The sequence below is a fragment of the Copadichromis virginalis genome, linkage group LG3 (genome assembly GCF_057382275.1).
Source record: "Copadichromis virginalis isolate Kocher_CV1m ecotype Utaka linkage group LG3, C_Virginalis_male_GT1.1, whole genome shotgun sequence".
NCBI classification, from domain to species: domain Eukaryota; kingdom Metazoa; phylum Chordata; class Actinopteri; order Cichliformes; family Cichlidae; genus Copadichromis; species Copadichromis virginalis.
In genome coordinates this window covers 17,906,892-17,921,868 of record NC_140620.1, presented here as the reverse complement: position 1 = coordinate 17,921,868, position 14,977 = coordinate 17,906,892, and the positions used below count along the sequence as shown (strand labels likewise).

The 14,977-nt window shown below is 37.4% G+C and overlaps 1 protein-coding gene across 2 annotated transcripts; it reads right to left on the bottom strand.

Annotated features, from left to right (window-relative positions):
* Nucleotides 1-4,337: 4,337 nt before the first annotated feature.
* On the bottom strand, nt 4,338-13,709 carry LOC146713159 (desmocollin 2-like protein). 2 transcript variants are annotated; one of them, XM_085452285.1, is made up of 14 exons: nt 13,599-13,709; nt 11,993-12,083; nt 11,678-11,886; nt 11,474-11,584; nt 11,169-11,318; nt 10,761-10,905; nt 10,518-10,672; nt 10,253-10,387; nt 9,913-10,098; nt 9,578-9,768; nt 8,619-8,702; nt 8,460-8,527; nt 8,177-8,292; nt 4,338-5,335 (listed from the first exon to the last, which is right to left on the bottom strand). In XM_085452285.1, exons 1-14 carry the CDS (start codon nt 13,635-13,637, stop codon nt 5,324-5,326), a joined length of 1,692 nt encoding a protein of 563 aa, XP_085308411.1. In that variant the 5' UTR covers nt 13,638-13,709; the 3' UTR covers nt 4,338-5,323. The 2 variants fall into 2 exon arrangements, with proteins under 2 accessions (XP_085308411.1, XP_085308410.1); XM_085452284.1 differs by lacking the exon at nt 13,599-13,709 and having other exon boundaries at nt 11,993-12,235.
* Between the last annotated feature and the right edge of the window lie 1,268 nt (nt 13,710-14,977).

Here is a 14,977-nt window from a genome sequence, read left to right as displayed (position 1 = left end):
GCTCATGTTTCATTGGCTATTTTGGCAAAGAGCCGGGAAACACATGTCACCAAGGTATCTCCCAGGTTTCAACTGAGTTGAAACTCTGATAACAGACAACACACTGTGCAAAAAAACAGAATCCAATCTATATTTGGTGGGTGATGAAGTCTTAAAAGTATATTATATTTCTGAAAACAACTTTATAAACTTTATAATACAATAGTAGTGACACAGCATGATACCCAATGACACAACATAAATAACATGTAAACACTAAAGTACCACAGGTGATTTTTCTCCTTGGAAATTTTAACTAAACATATAAAATAGCTGCTTAATAATTTAGTTGAACAATTACTGAAGTAATTTAACTTTTTACTTGTCAGTAACTGCAAGACTGAAAAAAATATTTTTCTACTTATCTTGTACCTGGAGTCTTTAATTAGCCACGTGAACACAGCTTTTCCCACCATGTAACTGCATCATCAATTTCCATCCACGGTTTTGTTCTGTCATATGATGTGAGAACAAATACTCCAGTGATGATTGTTGGGCTTGTCAGCAGCTGCCAGTATCTCCTCTGTAGCCTGTTGTACTGGAATGCTGTGTTTTTACCTCTAGTTTGTAAAACAAATCTATTGTTTCCACATTTACAGAGAGACATTTTTACAGATGGACATGATAATGATAATGTTGAACTAGTTTCAGGCTTGATGGCAGACTAGGTTCAGATCTTATTTTGAACTAGACTGAGATTTTATGTCAGATAAATTTTGAATGTAAAATTACTTCCAGATTTGATGTTTAGTTGGTTTCAGACTTGTTGTCTATTGTGGAAACCGTGTGCATTAAATAGAGGTAGTCACATTGCTAGTGTTTTCTCAAGTGTTTATTCTTGTGAGAAGAATTGTGAATATCTCTAAAATATCGATAGTCTGCGTTCTACTAAAGAATTCACCAGAAGAGAGGAAACTGACCCTATTACCACAATGTCTTCCTTGCATGCTTATTGCCATATTGCCAAGGAGAAAACCAGCAGCCTACAAAGGTTAGACACAGTTCAAAAGGCTATAAGTAGCAGACAGGTTAAATAAGAACAGGGGCAGGAAGTAGGATACTGCCTCAGTTAAGGAATAATGCTGGGGTAAAGGGGTTAGACGTAATTTAGATACAAGAGAAAGAAAGCTGTATGTAACAAAATGATCTTCTACATGTTGAAATAGTTTTCAGATTTGATGTCAAAGTTTCAGATTCAAAGTGAAAGTAGTTTTAAATGCCAAACTAGCTTTAGATTTGATGTTGAACTAGTTTAAATTTATGTGGAAGTGCTAATACAGTTATATCATACACAAGTGATTTAGAAACGATAGGTACACTATTATCACTATTACACAACTGTAACATGACTAATTCAATACATATCAAATCAACCACATTGATTTATTAACTATTATGGTTATTTTATCATGAGATGTTTGTGCATAAATAAGACAAAAAAAATTGTTGTCTTTTTGTACACCGTCTCCATGAAACAGGACAATAAAAACACTTGTAATTATCTGAGATGATCTTTTTGCAGTCCAGTCTGGACTTTGGACTTCATGTCAACACCATCTAGCATCACATTATTTCCTTATTAATTCTCATTTACGTCTTCAATTTACCCCATTTTTACCTTTCATCTGGCTGTAAAGGTTGATAAGGTATAGTCGTCACCCTGCTGGGCAGATGTGGGTGGTGCTAGCACCCAAGTTTCTAAATGATGAGATAGGATTTGGAAATTCATGCTCTAGCTGCACCGAAAAATTTCAAGTATATATCTAAGTTACTTTAATGTCAATGTCTAAGTCACAGGTCATATTTTCTAAAACTTTTGTGAAGTTAGTTACTGTCAGTTACTTCAAGGTTCAAGGTTCTTTATTTGTCACATGCATAGTTATACAAGTATAACACACAGTGAAATGTAGCCTGACACGCTCCTCGACATGTGCAAAAAAATTGGGGGGGGGGGGGGGGTGTATATATACACATATAGTATATACATTGGGTGAATGTGCAGTAGTAACAGCAAGCAGGTGAATTCTGTACATTAATATGAATAGACATCTGACTATTTTACAGGATAGACAATATAAACATATTTAAAATTAAAGGAATTGAAATGTACATTGTGCCTTGGTTTAGTGTCTGGAAGAGTCCTGACTCAGTCAATTATAGATGATGTGAGAGGGCGGGTGTGTGTGTTTAGGGCACGGATGGCTTGGGGATAGAAGCTCCTCTTGAGTCTCTCTGTCCTTGCCCGGAAGATGCGGAACCTTCTAGAGGGAACCTTCTACTTCAAGAGGAAAGTCACCTAGGACTGTCAAATGTACATGCATCTGATGGAGGCTGAGGGAATATTGCTGGCAACCACCAATATTTGTGTAATTTCCCAATGATTTCATGGGGGGATGAAACCAACAGACATGCTGGGTCTCCAACTGCTGCATTTGTAACAAAACAGACTAGAACAACAAACTGCAACTGAAAGACAAAACACAGGGGGATACACAAACAAACATGAAGTTTTGCTGTTTGTTTCTATGTGTGTCTGTGTAGGTGTGAGTGTGAGAGAGAAAAAGCAAAAGAAATAATGTGAGTTTGTCATGAAACATACTCGAAAATGAGAGTGAGTGTGGTGGATTTTTGGATGACATGTATACAGGTGTACCTGTATACCTGACTCCTGGTGTTCGTGGCATGTCCCACCAGGAGGACGCTCCGGGGCAGACCCAGGACATGCTGGAGAGATTATATCTCGCCTTGGTATTAGTTGGTGTTGACACTTTGATGCATTTCTGCAGCTCATTCATGATTCAGGCTGTGAAAGTTTGGGCGATTATCAACAGGTTTATCTACTTAATGTCTGCACGTCATTGCTCGTTGCATCTTTGGCATCTTTCTGTTTATGTCTGTAAAAACTACAAACTCTTTTAGAAACATGCTTTCTTTAAGTCAGTGTCAAAGGTGCGAAAACTGACTGCTACTAGATTAATATGGAGAGAGCCAGAACTTTATTTTTATTGGTCACCTGAAACCTAAATACGTAGTCAACAACTTTTATGTGCTCTAATAAGCAGCTTGTCATGTGAAAATCCTCCAGACACCTTCTGTACAGAGTGTAGAAATAAGTGTCAAAATGATCCGGAAACTATATTCAGAGTCAGAGAGACAATTATTCAGCAAAAAATAAAAACCATGAAACAGTTTCACAGTTAAAGGGTTTTCATGTGGAGATCACATTCATTACTGCATTCCTGCACCTCCTTAAACTCAGCAGATTTCAAGCTTTCACTCCTTAATATTTAATATCATCTTTCTTTAAATATTAGGCCTTTCCAGATTACACCTAAATTATTGTTTTCTCAGATATTCCACTTTATATTATGTACTTTAAAATAACAAATTTCCACAGAGCACAGAGAATTGATTTTTGTTACTTTGATTTAAAGCCAGTATCATGTCACGCCATCATCAAATAGAGGGCGCTCTAACATAAATAGATGTGGATCTTTGTGTTTTCTTTTTCAGCTCCAACAACAATTCTTTAATCTGCACCTCCTTCATGAGCCTCATTGTACTCTTACTGTTTTTATACATACAAGCTGCAAAGTTCCTTCCTCTAACTTTTCATCTTACATGTGTAAGAGTGAATGGTCTGGAAAAAAGAAAATATCCAGTTAGCGTGAACATGCCTTGTTGATGTCAGACGACAGAGGAGAATTGCCAGAATGCAAAAGGGACTCAAATAACCAGAAGACCACACGAGTTTCACTAAGAACAAAAGACGGGAAATACATGTCCTGGTCTAATGAGTCTGTGATAATGATTACTGCTGTGACCTTCATTGTGACATGAACTAGAGTAAGGAACAGTGGTGAACCAGCAACTAATGCACGCAGGGAGTGAAGGGTGGTCTGTGTGGTTCCATCGAACGGAAAATTGACTGTGGCTCAAACAACCAAAAAGGTTGATGCTGGTTCTGAAAGAAAGGTGTCAAAATGCATGGTGTATTGCAGTTCATGTGAGGAGGAGGCTAACAAATTTGAGATGTTGACTTGGCCTTTAAATTCCTCAGATCTCAGCACACCTTCAGAAGTCCAGTGGGGTCTATACCTCAGTGGGTCAGGGCTGTTTGTCAGTAATAACATCAGTGCACCAATTAGATCTGCAGAGGACTGAAGTAATTATAAGCCAAGGAGTTGAGATGTTGGAACACTGCACATAGTGTATTATGTGTATGTGGGCTCCACCCTGTGAAACACTAGAGTGCACATAAAACCTGAACACAATAAACAACCATTTTGGATCTGACCTTTATATACAGTACAACCAGAAAAATCACAAGGACATTTGTTTTGTTTTTTTAATTACAAATTAAAAGATATTGGACAAAAACTTAAACAAATAAACAGTAAAGACTAAAAGTACAAGTTGTATGGGTGCATGTATGCTTATTGTATGTTTGTTGATTATGCTGTTTTATAATCACGTTCCTTTAAATGTTAAAAACAAACCACAAATAACTGCTACAGCAGCAAAAATTAAACACAACTCCTTAATGTTAATGTCAAATAACAACTTAAAAACGCAAAATACATATAGGGTATACACTGTCTTTTAAATGGGTTTTTTTCCTGTGCAGCCAGTTGTATTTAGTTTCAGGCAGTAACACGTTAGTGCTCCAGTTCTGCCCTCGTGCAGATTGTAACACGACTACTGTTGGAAATGTTTCAACAACCTGACTTACAGTGAGCTCAAACTGCACCCGTCTCACAGTCTGCGAGTTGAAGTAAAACATGGTTACACACAATTTCTGTGCCTTTAGGAAATTCTGCAGAAGTAAATCAACACTGCTTAAAATAGATTATTATGAAGGTGTAATTTTACATTACATATTTTGAAATATTAGGTAATTGTTATTTTGTTTCATTACGCATTTGTTTTAATTAAAACTTACCCTCCAAAAATAAAGATATAATTTTTTTAGAGAATTGATTGCTGACGTACAAAGCTCCAAAATATTGCATCTACATAGTTTTTAGTGCAAACCACTTTTGCTTAAAAAACCCCCCAAAAAACACAACAACATCAACAACAACAAAATAAAGCAACAAAGAGCAATAGCAGATACACACCTGCACCACTTGATTGTTCTGTTTTTACATTGTTACCCCAGTAACAAGCCAAGCGTTCAGACCGTGACCTCTGAGTCAGCTACAGAGCCACGTCCCCTGAATGCTGCCCATCCTCTTCTGTTCCCATTTGGAAGACACAGGTAGTTTGTTATTATTACCTGTTATTACTCCCAAGCCTGGATAATAGGAGGAAGCATACAACACTTTCAAAGCTGCTGAGGACATGACTGAAGGTCACATATATATTAGGGATGCAACGATACACAAAATTCACGGTTCGGTTCGGTTCGATACTTTGGTGTCATGGTTCGATATTTTTTTGATACAAAAAAAAATGTTCATGCCTTTTTAATTTGTCATTTATTAAAATTATAAATATATATTTTAACTCAAAAGTACAGTTTTTAAATTTAATGTTGCTTAAACAACAAAGTAATACAAAAATAAATCTATCTCATCGAGAAAACATTCATCTTTGGAAAAGAGAGTTTATTACAGAGAAATGGCTCTTTCCAAACTAAAAGCTATACTATACGCTTCTTCTGGGCTATATTCTCATCAGCATATTAAACATGTCAGGTCCCCATAAGGAGAATCATGTGCTAACGGCTGTCTAAATGACTCGGGTAAAGTTTGTAGCATGTGTGCTTGTTGTTTTTGTCTGCTTCCACTTGTCTTTGCACTAGGATGATGTCGGAGTAAATGTGCAGTCATATTCGTTGTGTTCCCACTAGTGCTGTCAGCGTTAATCTGAAATGACGTTAGCGCCACAACACGGCAAATCTCCGTTAACGAGCTACCGATCGCCCCGTGTCTGAGGCTGGATGGCCAACACGTTAACGAGCTAACTGCGCTAACACACTAGCTCCCACCCATGTAATTGAGCATTGCGTGGCACATCCAACATACTGTTTTACTTTAGTCCATGACGCGCTTACCTTCAGGGTCATATGTCACATGAAGACCAAAATAGTTCCAAACGCCACATCTGAATGAGGGTGGAGGATGTTCAATTTGCCATGTTGCAAGGAGAGCTTAACTGCTAGCTTGCCCTGCACTCAGTGAATCTGCGTTCGACTACTCCGCCTAGGCTGCACTGTCGAGCGCAGATCCACTGAGCGCTCAACACAGACAGCATCGTCAGAAGGAAGGTTGATAAAATAAATTAAAAATTTTGTATTGTTCGATACATATGCGTACCGAACCGAAAGCACTGTATCAAACGGTTCAATATCGATATGAGTATCGTTGCACCCCTAATATATATATATATATATATATATATATATATATATATATATATATATATATATATATATATATATATATATATTACACATCGAGCAAACAGATCACCAACAAGTTAGAGAAATAATATCTTTTACAGACATTCACAGACATTTATTTTACTGCAGAAAAAGAAACTTCTGCTTTTTTTATTTTTGAATTTTTTTTGCAAAGGTCTGCCACAAGACATTTTTGTTGGATGTATCAAAAACAAACAAATAATATGTTTGTAATAATAAACAACATTGCATGATGGAGATAGTGGCCATTTGATTCCCAATTATAAAGAACAGAGGTTCCCAAGAGCCACTGCAGGGGTGCATGGTATGAAAAGAAAAAAAAAAAAAAAAGAATGCTTGGACACTGCTAGCATAACTGACAGGTTATTGATGGGGCTTCTTATAAAGTTTGTATCTGTCTTGTGTGAAACTTGTATGAAAAGCATACAAGAGTGAAAACAGATATAAGATCCCTTGAAAAATTATATAAATGAAATGTAACTAAACGTAACTACTCCTGAAATTTTGGAGATAATTTGTAATACTTTTGGAGATATATAATGATATATTTAACCCTTTAAGACCTACCATAGAACCAAGTCCGCCAGAGCTTATATTATATTTTTACCTGCTGTGGAGCCATTTTTGGGAGCATTTCAAGTTGCTATACATCAATACAACCATTATAGCCCAGATTTTAATAATATGTATTCATTAAGTGCATAGTAATTACATAAATTGCAAAAAAGGTCAATAAACTACAAAAAAATTGAAAATTGTTTTTGCTTTTTTAACATATATTTGTAGTTAGAGAAATTTAAGAGGCTTATCCCTCAAAACTGTAAATACAAAAAAAGTTGCACAACCTAGTTTCCCACCAAAGGAAATTTATTTTAAGTGTCTTCATAGTTTTATTTTTGAGATACACCAATTTTCATATACTGCAGGAAAAACAAAAAAATATATTATAGTGCAAATTTGCAAAATAACAGCATATGCATCAAAATAAAAATATTTCCAGCAGTGCAATATGAGTCCTAAGCATCCCAGAAATGACACAGAAAGTCATAAAGTCAAAGATAACTTTTAAAAACACAAGTATAGGCTCATAAGGCCACGATGGTAAAAAAACTACATTTCCGCAAAATGACGTCACTTCCGGTTTTGGGCAGGTCATGCCGGACATGTGATAGTTCACGCTGATGGACTAGGAAGTGTTATGAACAGCTGATCGGATCGGCAAAGCGTGTTTCTGGAATATTATGTTTTTGTTGCTGCAAGCGCTTTTTATGCAGTTTTTGCAAAGCTTTATGTGGAAGGAAACTGTGACCGAGGACAAGCTGATGGCATAAGATGTAAGTACAACTCCTCCGGTTTCATATGCAAAAAAAATTATTGCGCTAGCTTACGTGGTTGCAGAGCTACCGGGATTTAAAAATAGTTATGCAAAATGGAGCGTGTCCGCTCCGACCGGCTTTAAAGGGATAATAGATATACATATATAATTCCGTAATTTGTTCCCCCTGTCCAAATCATGAACAAACAGTATCTCATAGTTGTTTATGTTTTTAAACCCATTTTTCAAGAAGATTTTTCTTGTAAAACAAAGTAAATGTGTGTGTGTGTGTGTGTGTGTGTGTGTGTGTGTGTGTGTGTGTGTGTGTGTGTGTGTGTGTGTGTTTTTTAGAAGACCTGGAAACGGAGACATTGGTTACACATTACTATCCTTACCGTGCTGTCCTCTGGGGCCTCCGTGTTAGATTTGAGTGGGATTCCTCCAGTGTCTCCAGAGTCATAAAGCTGCAATTTCTCTCTCTTTTTTAGACAGAAAAATGCAAGGACTAGGACTGCAACAAAAAGCAGGCATATTCAAGATCAGAGCTCACAGAGTGCTTTTATGTGTGGTATACCTACACTATTGTATGCAGCATTGTTCGCTTCCTAATATGCAATGAGCAAACTACAAGAGAACCCCCATCTAACCCTTACAACTTAATCACAGTGGGAGACTCACAAAGCAGTAGGAGGAGGACCACAAGACACAGTACAGTCATAATTCCCAGTAGTCCGAAGGACACAGACCTGCAGGAAAAGGTGAATCAGTCATTTTTCCAAGTGTCCAAAAAGCAACCACACCCCATCTTACCCTGAATCCATATGTAACAAGTGTCACCTGGCAGTTTGTTGCTCTCTGCCAGGTGATTGGCTGAAGAGCTGTGAAAAGGTAGTGGGTGTGTGCGGTGAAGTCAGTGCTCTTCTGTGGAAAAAAACCAGAGGCGATTAATTCGCTTGGGTGTGAGTGGGTATACTGTTGGTAAGAGTCTTTTGCCATTTTGTTTGGATCGTTTGTTATTGTAGGTGCCCATTTTTAATGTGTGTCGTTTGACTTTTTTAGTGTTTTAATAGAAGAATTGAATTTAATAGAAGAAACAGCCCTAGATCGACTGCGTGCAGGGAAACTGATCAATATTGTAGGTATATTGATTGTTTTTTTTTAGCTTTGTGATTTTGAATGGTTTGAAGTCCCGTCTCTCTTGTTTATCGCCCAATTTGCACCAGAACGGGGAAACCGGCAGATGTCACGCTAAACAACAGCAGCAGGTTTAAGCTTGATGAGCTGTTGTTAGAATTTATTTAATATTAATTTCTAGTATCAGCTGATATTTGCTGGAGCCAACAGCTGTAAAAGCTGCTGGTCATGATATCAGTTTGGTGAGAGGCAAACATGAAGATGAAACCAGGAGATGTCCTTACTGAATCATCAGAGCTGAACAGGTAATGGAGAAACAGGTTTACATTTTAGGTTATGAACTGTTTCTGAGAGACAAATAACACCAGGATCCTTTTCTAAGTAGCTGACAGCTGGTAACTGTGCAGGGGCGGATCTAGCAAAGTTTTGCCAGGGGGCCAGGTAGGGCATTAACAGGGAGAGGGGGGCACAAAGAAATACTTTTCTTTCTTATTTTCATTTAAAATGTCTGGCTGTTATTAAATAAATGTCTGAATCTTACAACCAAAGTGTTTATCTGATGTAAAATGTATAGAAATCATACATATACCAACAAGACTGTACATCACTGTCACAACAGCGTTTGTTTTCATTCACAGGCTCTATTGCTTTTCCTATAATACCTGGTGAGCGGGTCTCTGGTCAAAATGCTCGGGCCGATCTGTTGTCCCAGTCCAGCCCTGACTGCATCCACTTTTTTAACATTGACATTCACAGGGATGGACTGCCACGTGGCACTGCTGCCATTCAGTGATGCTACATTTTGTGCAGTGATCTGAAGCTGGACATCGTTGGTCTTCTCATAATCTAATGGCTGGAAAAAAGAAAGACATTTTAAAGTTTATAAATATAAATCAGTTGTATATAGGCTGACTTTGCATTAGATGTGATCCATGCAAAATGCTTCCACCAACATCACTAAATGATAATAATGAATTGAATAATAAGCCAGTCTCACCTTTGAGATGTACAAAAGCCCTTCGTTTGTTTGGGGGTCAGTAACTATCCTGAAATTTCCATTTTCATTTCCTTTAGTAATAACAAACTTTGACATCCAGTTTGATGTGTTTATCAAATCTTTATCTTGAACAGGAATTCGAAGTAAAAGTTTTTCACTTTCATCTTCTTGCACAGTAACATTATACTACAAGAAAAAAAGCAGAGGGGGTTAATTGCTGTTTACTTATGTTAGTAAAAAGTATTTTGGTGAAATAAGTAGAAAAAGGACGCCAAAATCAATCGATATGATTTCAGTTATTCAGCCAAATTACAAACTGACACTTCTTTCAAACACTTACAGTTGATTTCATGAAGGTTGGTGGATTGTCATTAATATCACTCAGAGCAATTGTTGCTGTCGATGTGGCAAACAGACCATTTGGTGCACCGTTCATATCCTGGATTTTTACAGTCACCACATGGTTGTCTTTTAACTTTAAAAGAAATGTTACAAAGTATTATAATAAAAATATGTTGTAAAGCACGTGCATCATCGATTTTAATGATGCAAGTTTTCAATTACATAAAGTTCACAGGTATCAGTGATACAGAGGCAGTGCTCACCTCTCTGTCTAGGGTGTTGGTTGTTGTTGTGATGACACCTGTTTCTGGATGAATGGTAAACATGTCTGATCCAGATACGAGTGTATATTTAATCTTCACATGGTTGGTGTAAATTCGGTCTCTGTCAGTTGCACTCACCACTCCCACCACAGTCCCTGTATTGTAACCCATAATCATTTAGAGCAACTGCACTGAAAGTCAAATACCACAGAATCAACTATTACTGTATGTTGTCTTTCTCACCTGCACTACAGTGCTCAGGAACTGTAAAGTGTAAAGGACCTACGAACTCTGGAGCATTGTCATTGACATCATCTACAATCACTCTCAGGGGGGCTTTCTCATCTAGCTCCGCATTGGTATGCCTGTCAAAAACAATCATCAAAATCTATAGAGGGAAAACAAACAAACGTTTGACTAGTTTGATGCACACAAATATAGAAAGCAGAGTCAGGAACATAACAAGACTCCATATGTGAACTGTGCCAGTTCCAGGTTTGAATGAAAAAATAAATAAACAAACATGCTCAGTAGAGGATTGATTACGCTGCAACTATTTGAATGATTGATAAATCACTCCTTAAAGATGACTGTGGAACATTATTGGAACTCTTTACAAATCTTCTAAACCAGCGTCATCTTCACACTCACATTATATGCTGGGAACTCCTCACGATCCACTGCTTTGAGCAAGAACAGAGCCCCCGTGTCTGTGTCCATACTGAACACTCCAGTTGGATACGTATCGACTCCTTCTCCTTCAATAAAGTACCAATAACGGCTGTCTGGGGAATATGACCCCTGCCACAGCAGAAACCAAATAAAATGATACATATTAAGAAAAAGAAAAAAAGGATTCTGTTATTCATAAAGTCTTTACAATCTGATGTGTATTGACAATAAACATTTGTATACCACAGTGATCATAAATGATGAAAATTAAACATTCAATTCACCCTGTGAATTAGTTTTGGATAGCTCCCTTCATCATTCTCCACTACATGCCACAGGGGAATAAGAAAACATGCCCGTCTTCTAGAGCCGTTCAGGGAGCCTTGGCCTCGTCGCTATGATATTCCAACAAGTTTGGACATGTTAGAAAAAAGATGCACTGTTCCTGCTGACCTGTATAAACGACTCACAATATGCAGTTGCCTTACATGTCTTTTCAAGATGGTACTGTGGACAAGGTGAACTTCCATCTTATTTTCCAGTCCACTATTGTCCCGAGCAGACACAGAAAATATCCGTCCTCTTTCTCCCACTGAGACAGACTTTAAAGCTACGACTGCTCCGTTACTTTTTATTGTGAAACTCGGGTCCTTCACAGTTAACTGCACTGATTTTAAATCACAGCCGACGGTTTCAACTGAAAAGCGAGAAAGTGAAAGTTAAAAAGAGACATAAAACACAAAACATTAGGCTTACAACACTTTTTCAAACTGAAGGAATAACACAAATACACAGAGCGGCACCTTTTGCTACTTGGTATCCAGGTGGAATTATTTCAGGTACAATTACGTAGAGAGATCTCAGCAGAAAGCACGACTCCACACAGGACAGGATCTGGAGGTGAAAGTGAGTTTCAAACTGACTTGTCACGTTTAATGTTTTAATACTTCCTGGCATGACAAAAGTGAGAGAAAGTAAACATGTATCAATCATGTAGGCATGCTCTAAAAACAAACTAGAAGCACTTACCAGCATTAGGTAGGTGGAGGAAATCAAAAGTTTCCCCATTATTGGAAAAAAAAAAAAGAGACTGACTTTGTCCTGCATCAAAGTGTTGGGAGTCTGGTTAGTGTAAGTGTGTTAACTCAAGAGCTTTGTCTCTGGTCTATTGCTTCACTTCTCTATCAATGTAAAAACGTAGGCGTTTCTCAGACAGCACACCCCACTATCGCATGAGTGCTGCTGTTTGACTGAGGATAAATAAAGTAGTCGTGGTAAACCAATCACATGACTACTTCAAGATGACAAAGCAAAAAGATGATATATAACAGTTTTTCAGTTGTGTTGATAGGCCACGTAAAACCAGAGTCATGATAAACAATATATACGTGGCATCTTTTCCTCACCTGTAATGTCTAAGGACAGCTCTAGCAAGCACTCTCAGCTTATGAGCATAAAAAAAGAAACAAAACAAAGAACACCTGTGTTGGAGGAAAAATGTAAAATGTTGACCAATCAAAAACTGTTATGGCAACATGACATTTGGATGTTTAGAAAGAGGGGGGAATTTAAGGAGTGATGGTGAGAGAGAGACAGAGAGAGAGAGAGAGAGAGAGAGAGTTTGTGAGAGATTTAGCGTGTTTGGAGTGTGTATATGGGGTTGTTACAGTAAAAAATGTACCTTTTTCTAATCAGAGTTTCTTTTTTGTCTGACTTTAGATCAGTTGTGCTAATACAGTATGTCAAAATGAAAACATAACTGTAAATTCAGACATGTGAGGTTGTGCTGAAAAGAATGACATAAGTGAAACCTAAAATGGGACTAAACTAAACAAACTATGACGACAATGACAGGCCACTGAGTGTTTGCTTTCAGCAGTTCAGGTTCATGCTCATGTCATGTTTAAAGTACTTCACGTTCAAGGTTTTACATTCACCTGTTCAGGTTTCATCTTATGTCTCGTGTCATTGTCTCCATAGTTTGTTCAGTTCAGTCCCAGATTAGGTTTCACTTTTGTTTGGTCTCGCCTTGTTTTACTGTTTTGTTTTTTCTATTTTTTATCAGCCGTAATAAAGGCTCACTTTTTGTTTGATCATCAGTTTATTTCTTCTATGCTTGCTTTTGGGTCTGCTCCACAAACACATCGGCCATGACGGCCGTGACAATTTTGTTTTTTCTGGGACTTTTTGTTATACCACTGTGGTTGTGAATCTTACTTCACAGCACAGGTAGTCTAAATCTCAAATAGCAACAAGCAAGGTTAGAGAGTGCATTAAAGGTGAAAGTGAGTTTCAAACTGACTTGTCACCTTTAAATGTTTTAATGCTTCCTGGCATGACAAAAGTGACAGAAAGTAAACATGTATCAATCATGTAGGAGTGCTATAAAACCAAACTAGGAGCACTTACCAGCATTAGGTAGGTGGTGGAAATCAAAAGTTTCCCCATTATTGGAAAAAAAAAAGACTGACTTTGTCCTGCGTCTGGGAGTCTGGTTAGTGTAAGTGTGTTAACTCAAGAGCTTCTTCTCTTGTCTATTGCTTCACTTCTCTATCAATGTAAAAACACAGGCGTTTCTCAGACGGCACACCCAAGTGGAATTTTAAATAAGCAAAGTAGCTTCGGGCTGTGCTCGCTGGTGTCTGCTGAGAAACCTCCCTGAAAGTTGCAGATATTCGTGTTTTTTTCCACCACCAGCAGGGGCAACATGTCTATTTTACTGCAAGACATTAAACCGCAACTAAATGCTTTACTATTTCCCCATGTAGCATTATTTATATAAATCTGTGCATATAGAGTATAAACAATATTCTTATAACACTACAGCATGCTGCAGGTACACGTATTTGAAGAAATACTGGTCTGTCTGCTTTTTTTGTCAAGACTTGTCTGCAGTAATGAATTAGTCATTGCTCATCAGGACTAATACAGTTTCCTAATACAACACATCTACCAGGATTCACAGTTGTGGCCAACCAGCAAACCAACACTAGTATCAACACTAAGATTTTGCTTAAACCCCACCAAAAACTAACCTTAGACCGAACCAGTTGTCACAAACAATTTTTCTTGTTGCCACCTGGAAAAAGTAAAAGAAAGTCAATAATGATAACACTATCTATGCACTTCCTAGGAAAATGTTTTAAATAAGTTAGTGTTTCATAGCTTTTCTCATTGCCAATAAAGCCAGCATTTACAAAAAACAAACAAACAAACTAATCTGTATGTTGTGAGGTGGGACATAAGCTGTGCTTGTTACTTGTGATACCACATATAACAACCCATTGTATAGGTGGCTGTGAAAAATATGTATATAAGGCACACAACATCAGGCCTGACATTAGAAAGTGATCATGGCTGTCATGACTGGATATAAATGTTGATAATATAATAGACTCAGGTGGCTCAAGCCATATACATTTATTATTTTTTGGAATTTTTGTTTGTGACCAGGCGTTTTGAGTTAATTTTTTTTATTTTTGATTTCCTTATGTTAGATTGAGATTATATTAAATTCTTGTGTTATAATTCAGTTAGGGAGTAATTGAGTTTCGTTCTAGATTTTGTTTCATCTATGTCTCCTGATATGAGTCTATGAGTCTATGTAGTCTGTCTTGTCCTCAGTGTTTTTACTTTCAGTTATCTCAGTGCGTTATTCTCTCCCTGTGTTACATTTTCTAAGCTTGTGTTGTCAAGTCTCCATTATGTTTCCAGTTGTATTTTGCAAGTTGTTTTTTTTAAATTATTATTTTCAGTGGGTTTAGTTTTGCTTCTCCTGTGGCGTCATG

Coding starts and splice junctions, on each gene's coding strand:
- LOC146713159 (XM_085452284.1), bottom strand. CDS start 12,224: ATGCTGGTAAGTGCTTCTAGTTTGTTTTTAGAGCATGCCTACATGATT. Junction 10,388..10,517: donor CCAACACCCTAGACAGAGAG/GTGAGCACTGCC, acceptor TTTCTTTTAAAG/TTAAAAGACAACCATGTGGT. Junction 8,293..8,459: donor GGTCCTCCTCCTACTGCTTT/GTGAGTCTCCCA, acceptor TTTTTGTTGCAG/TCCTAGTCCTTGCATTTTTC.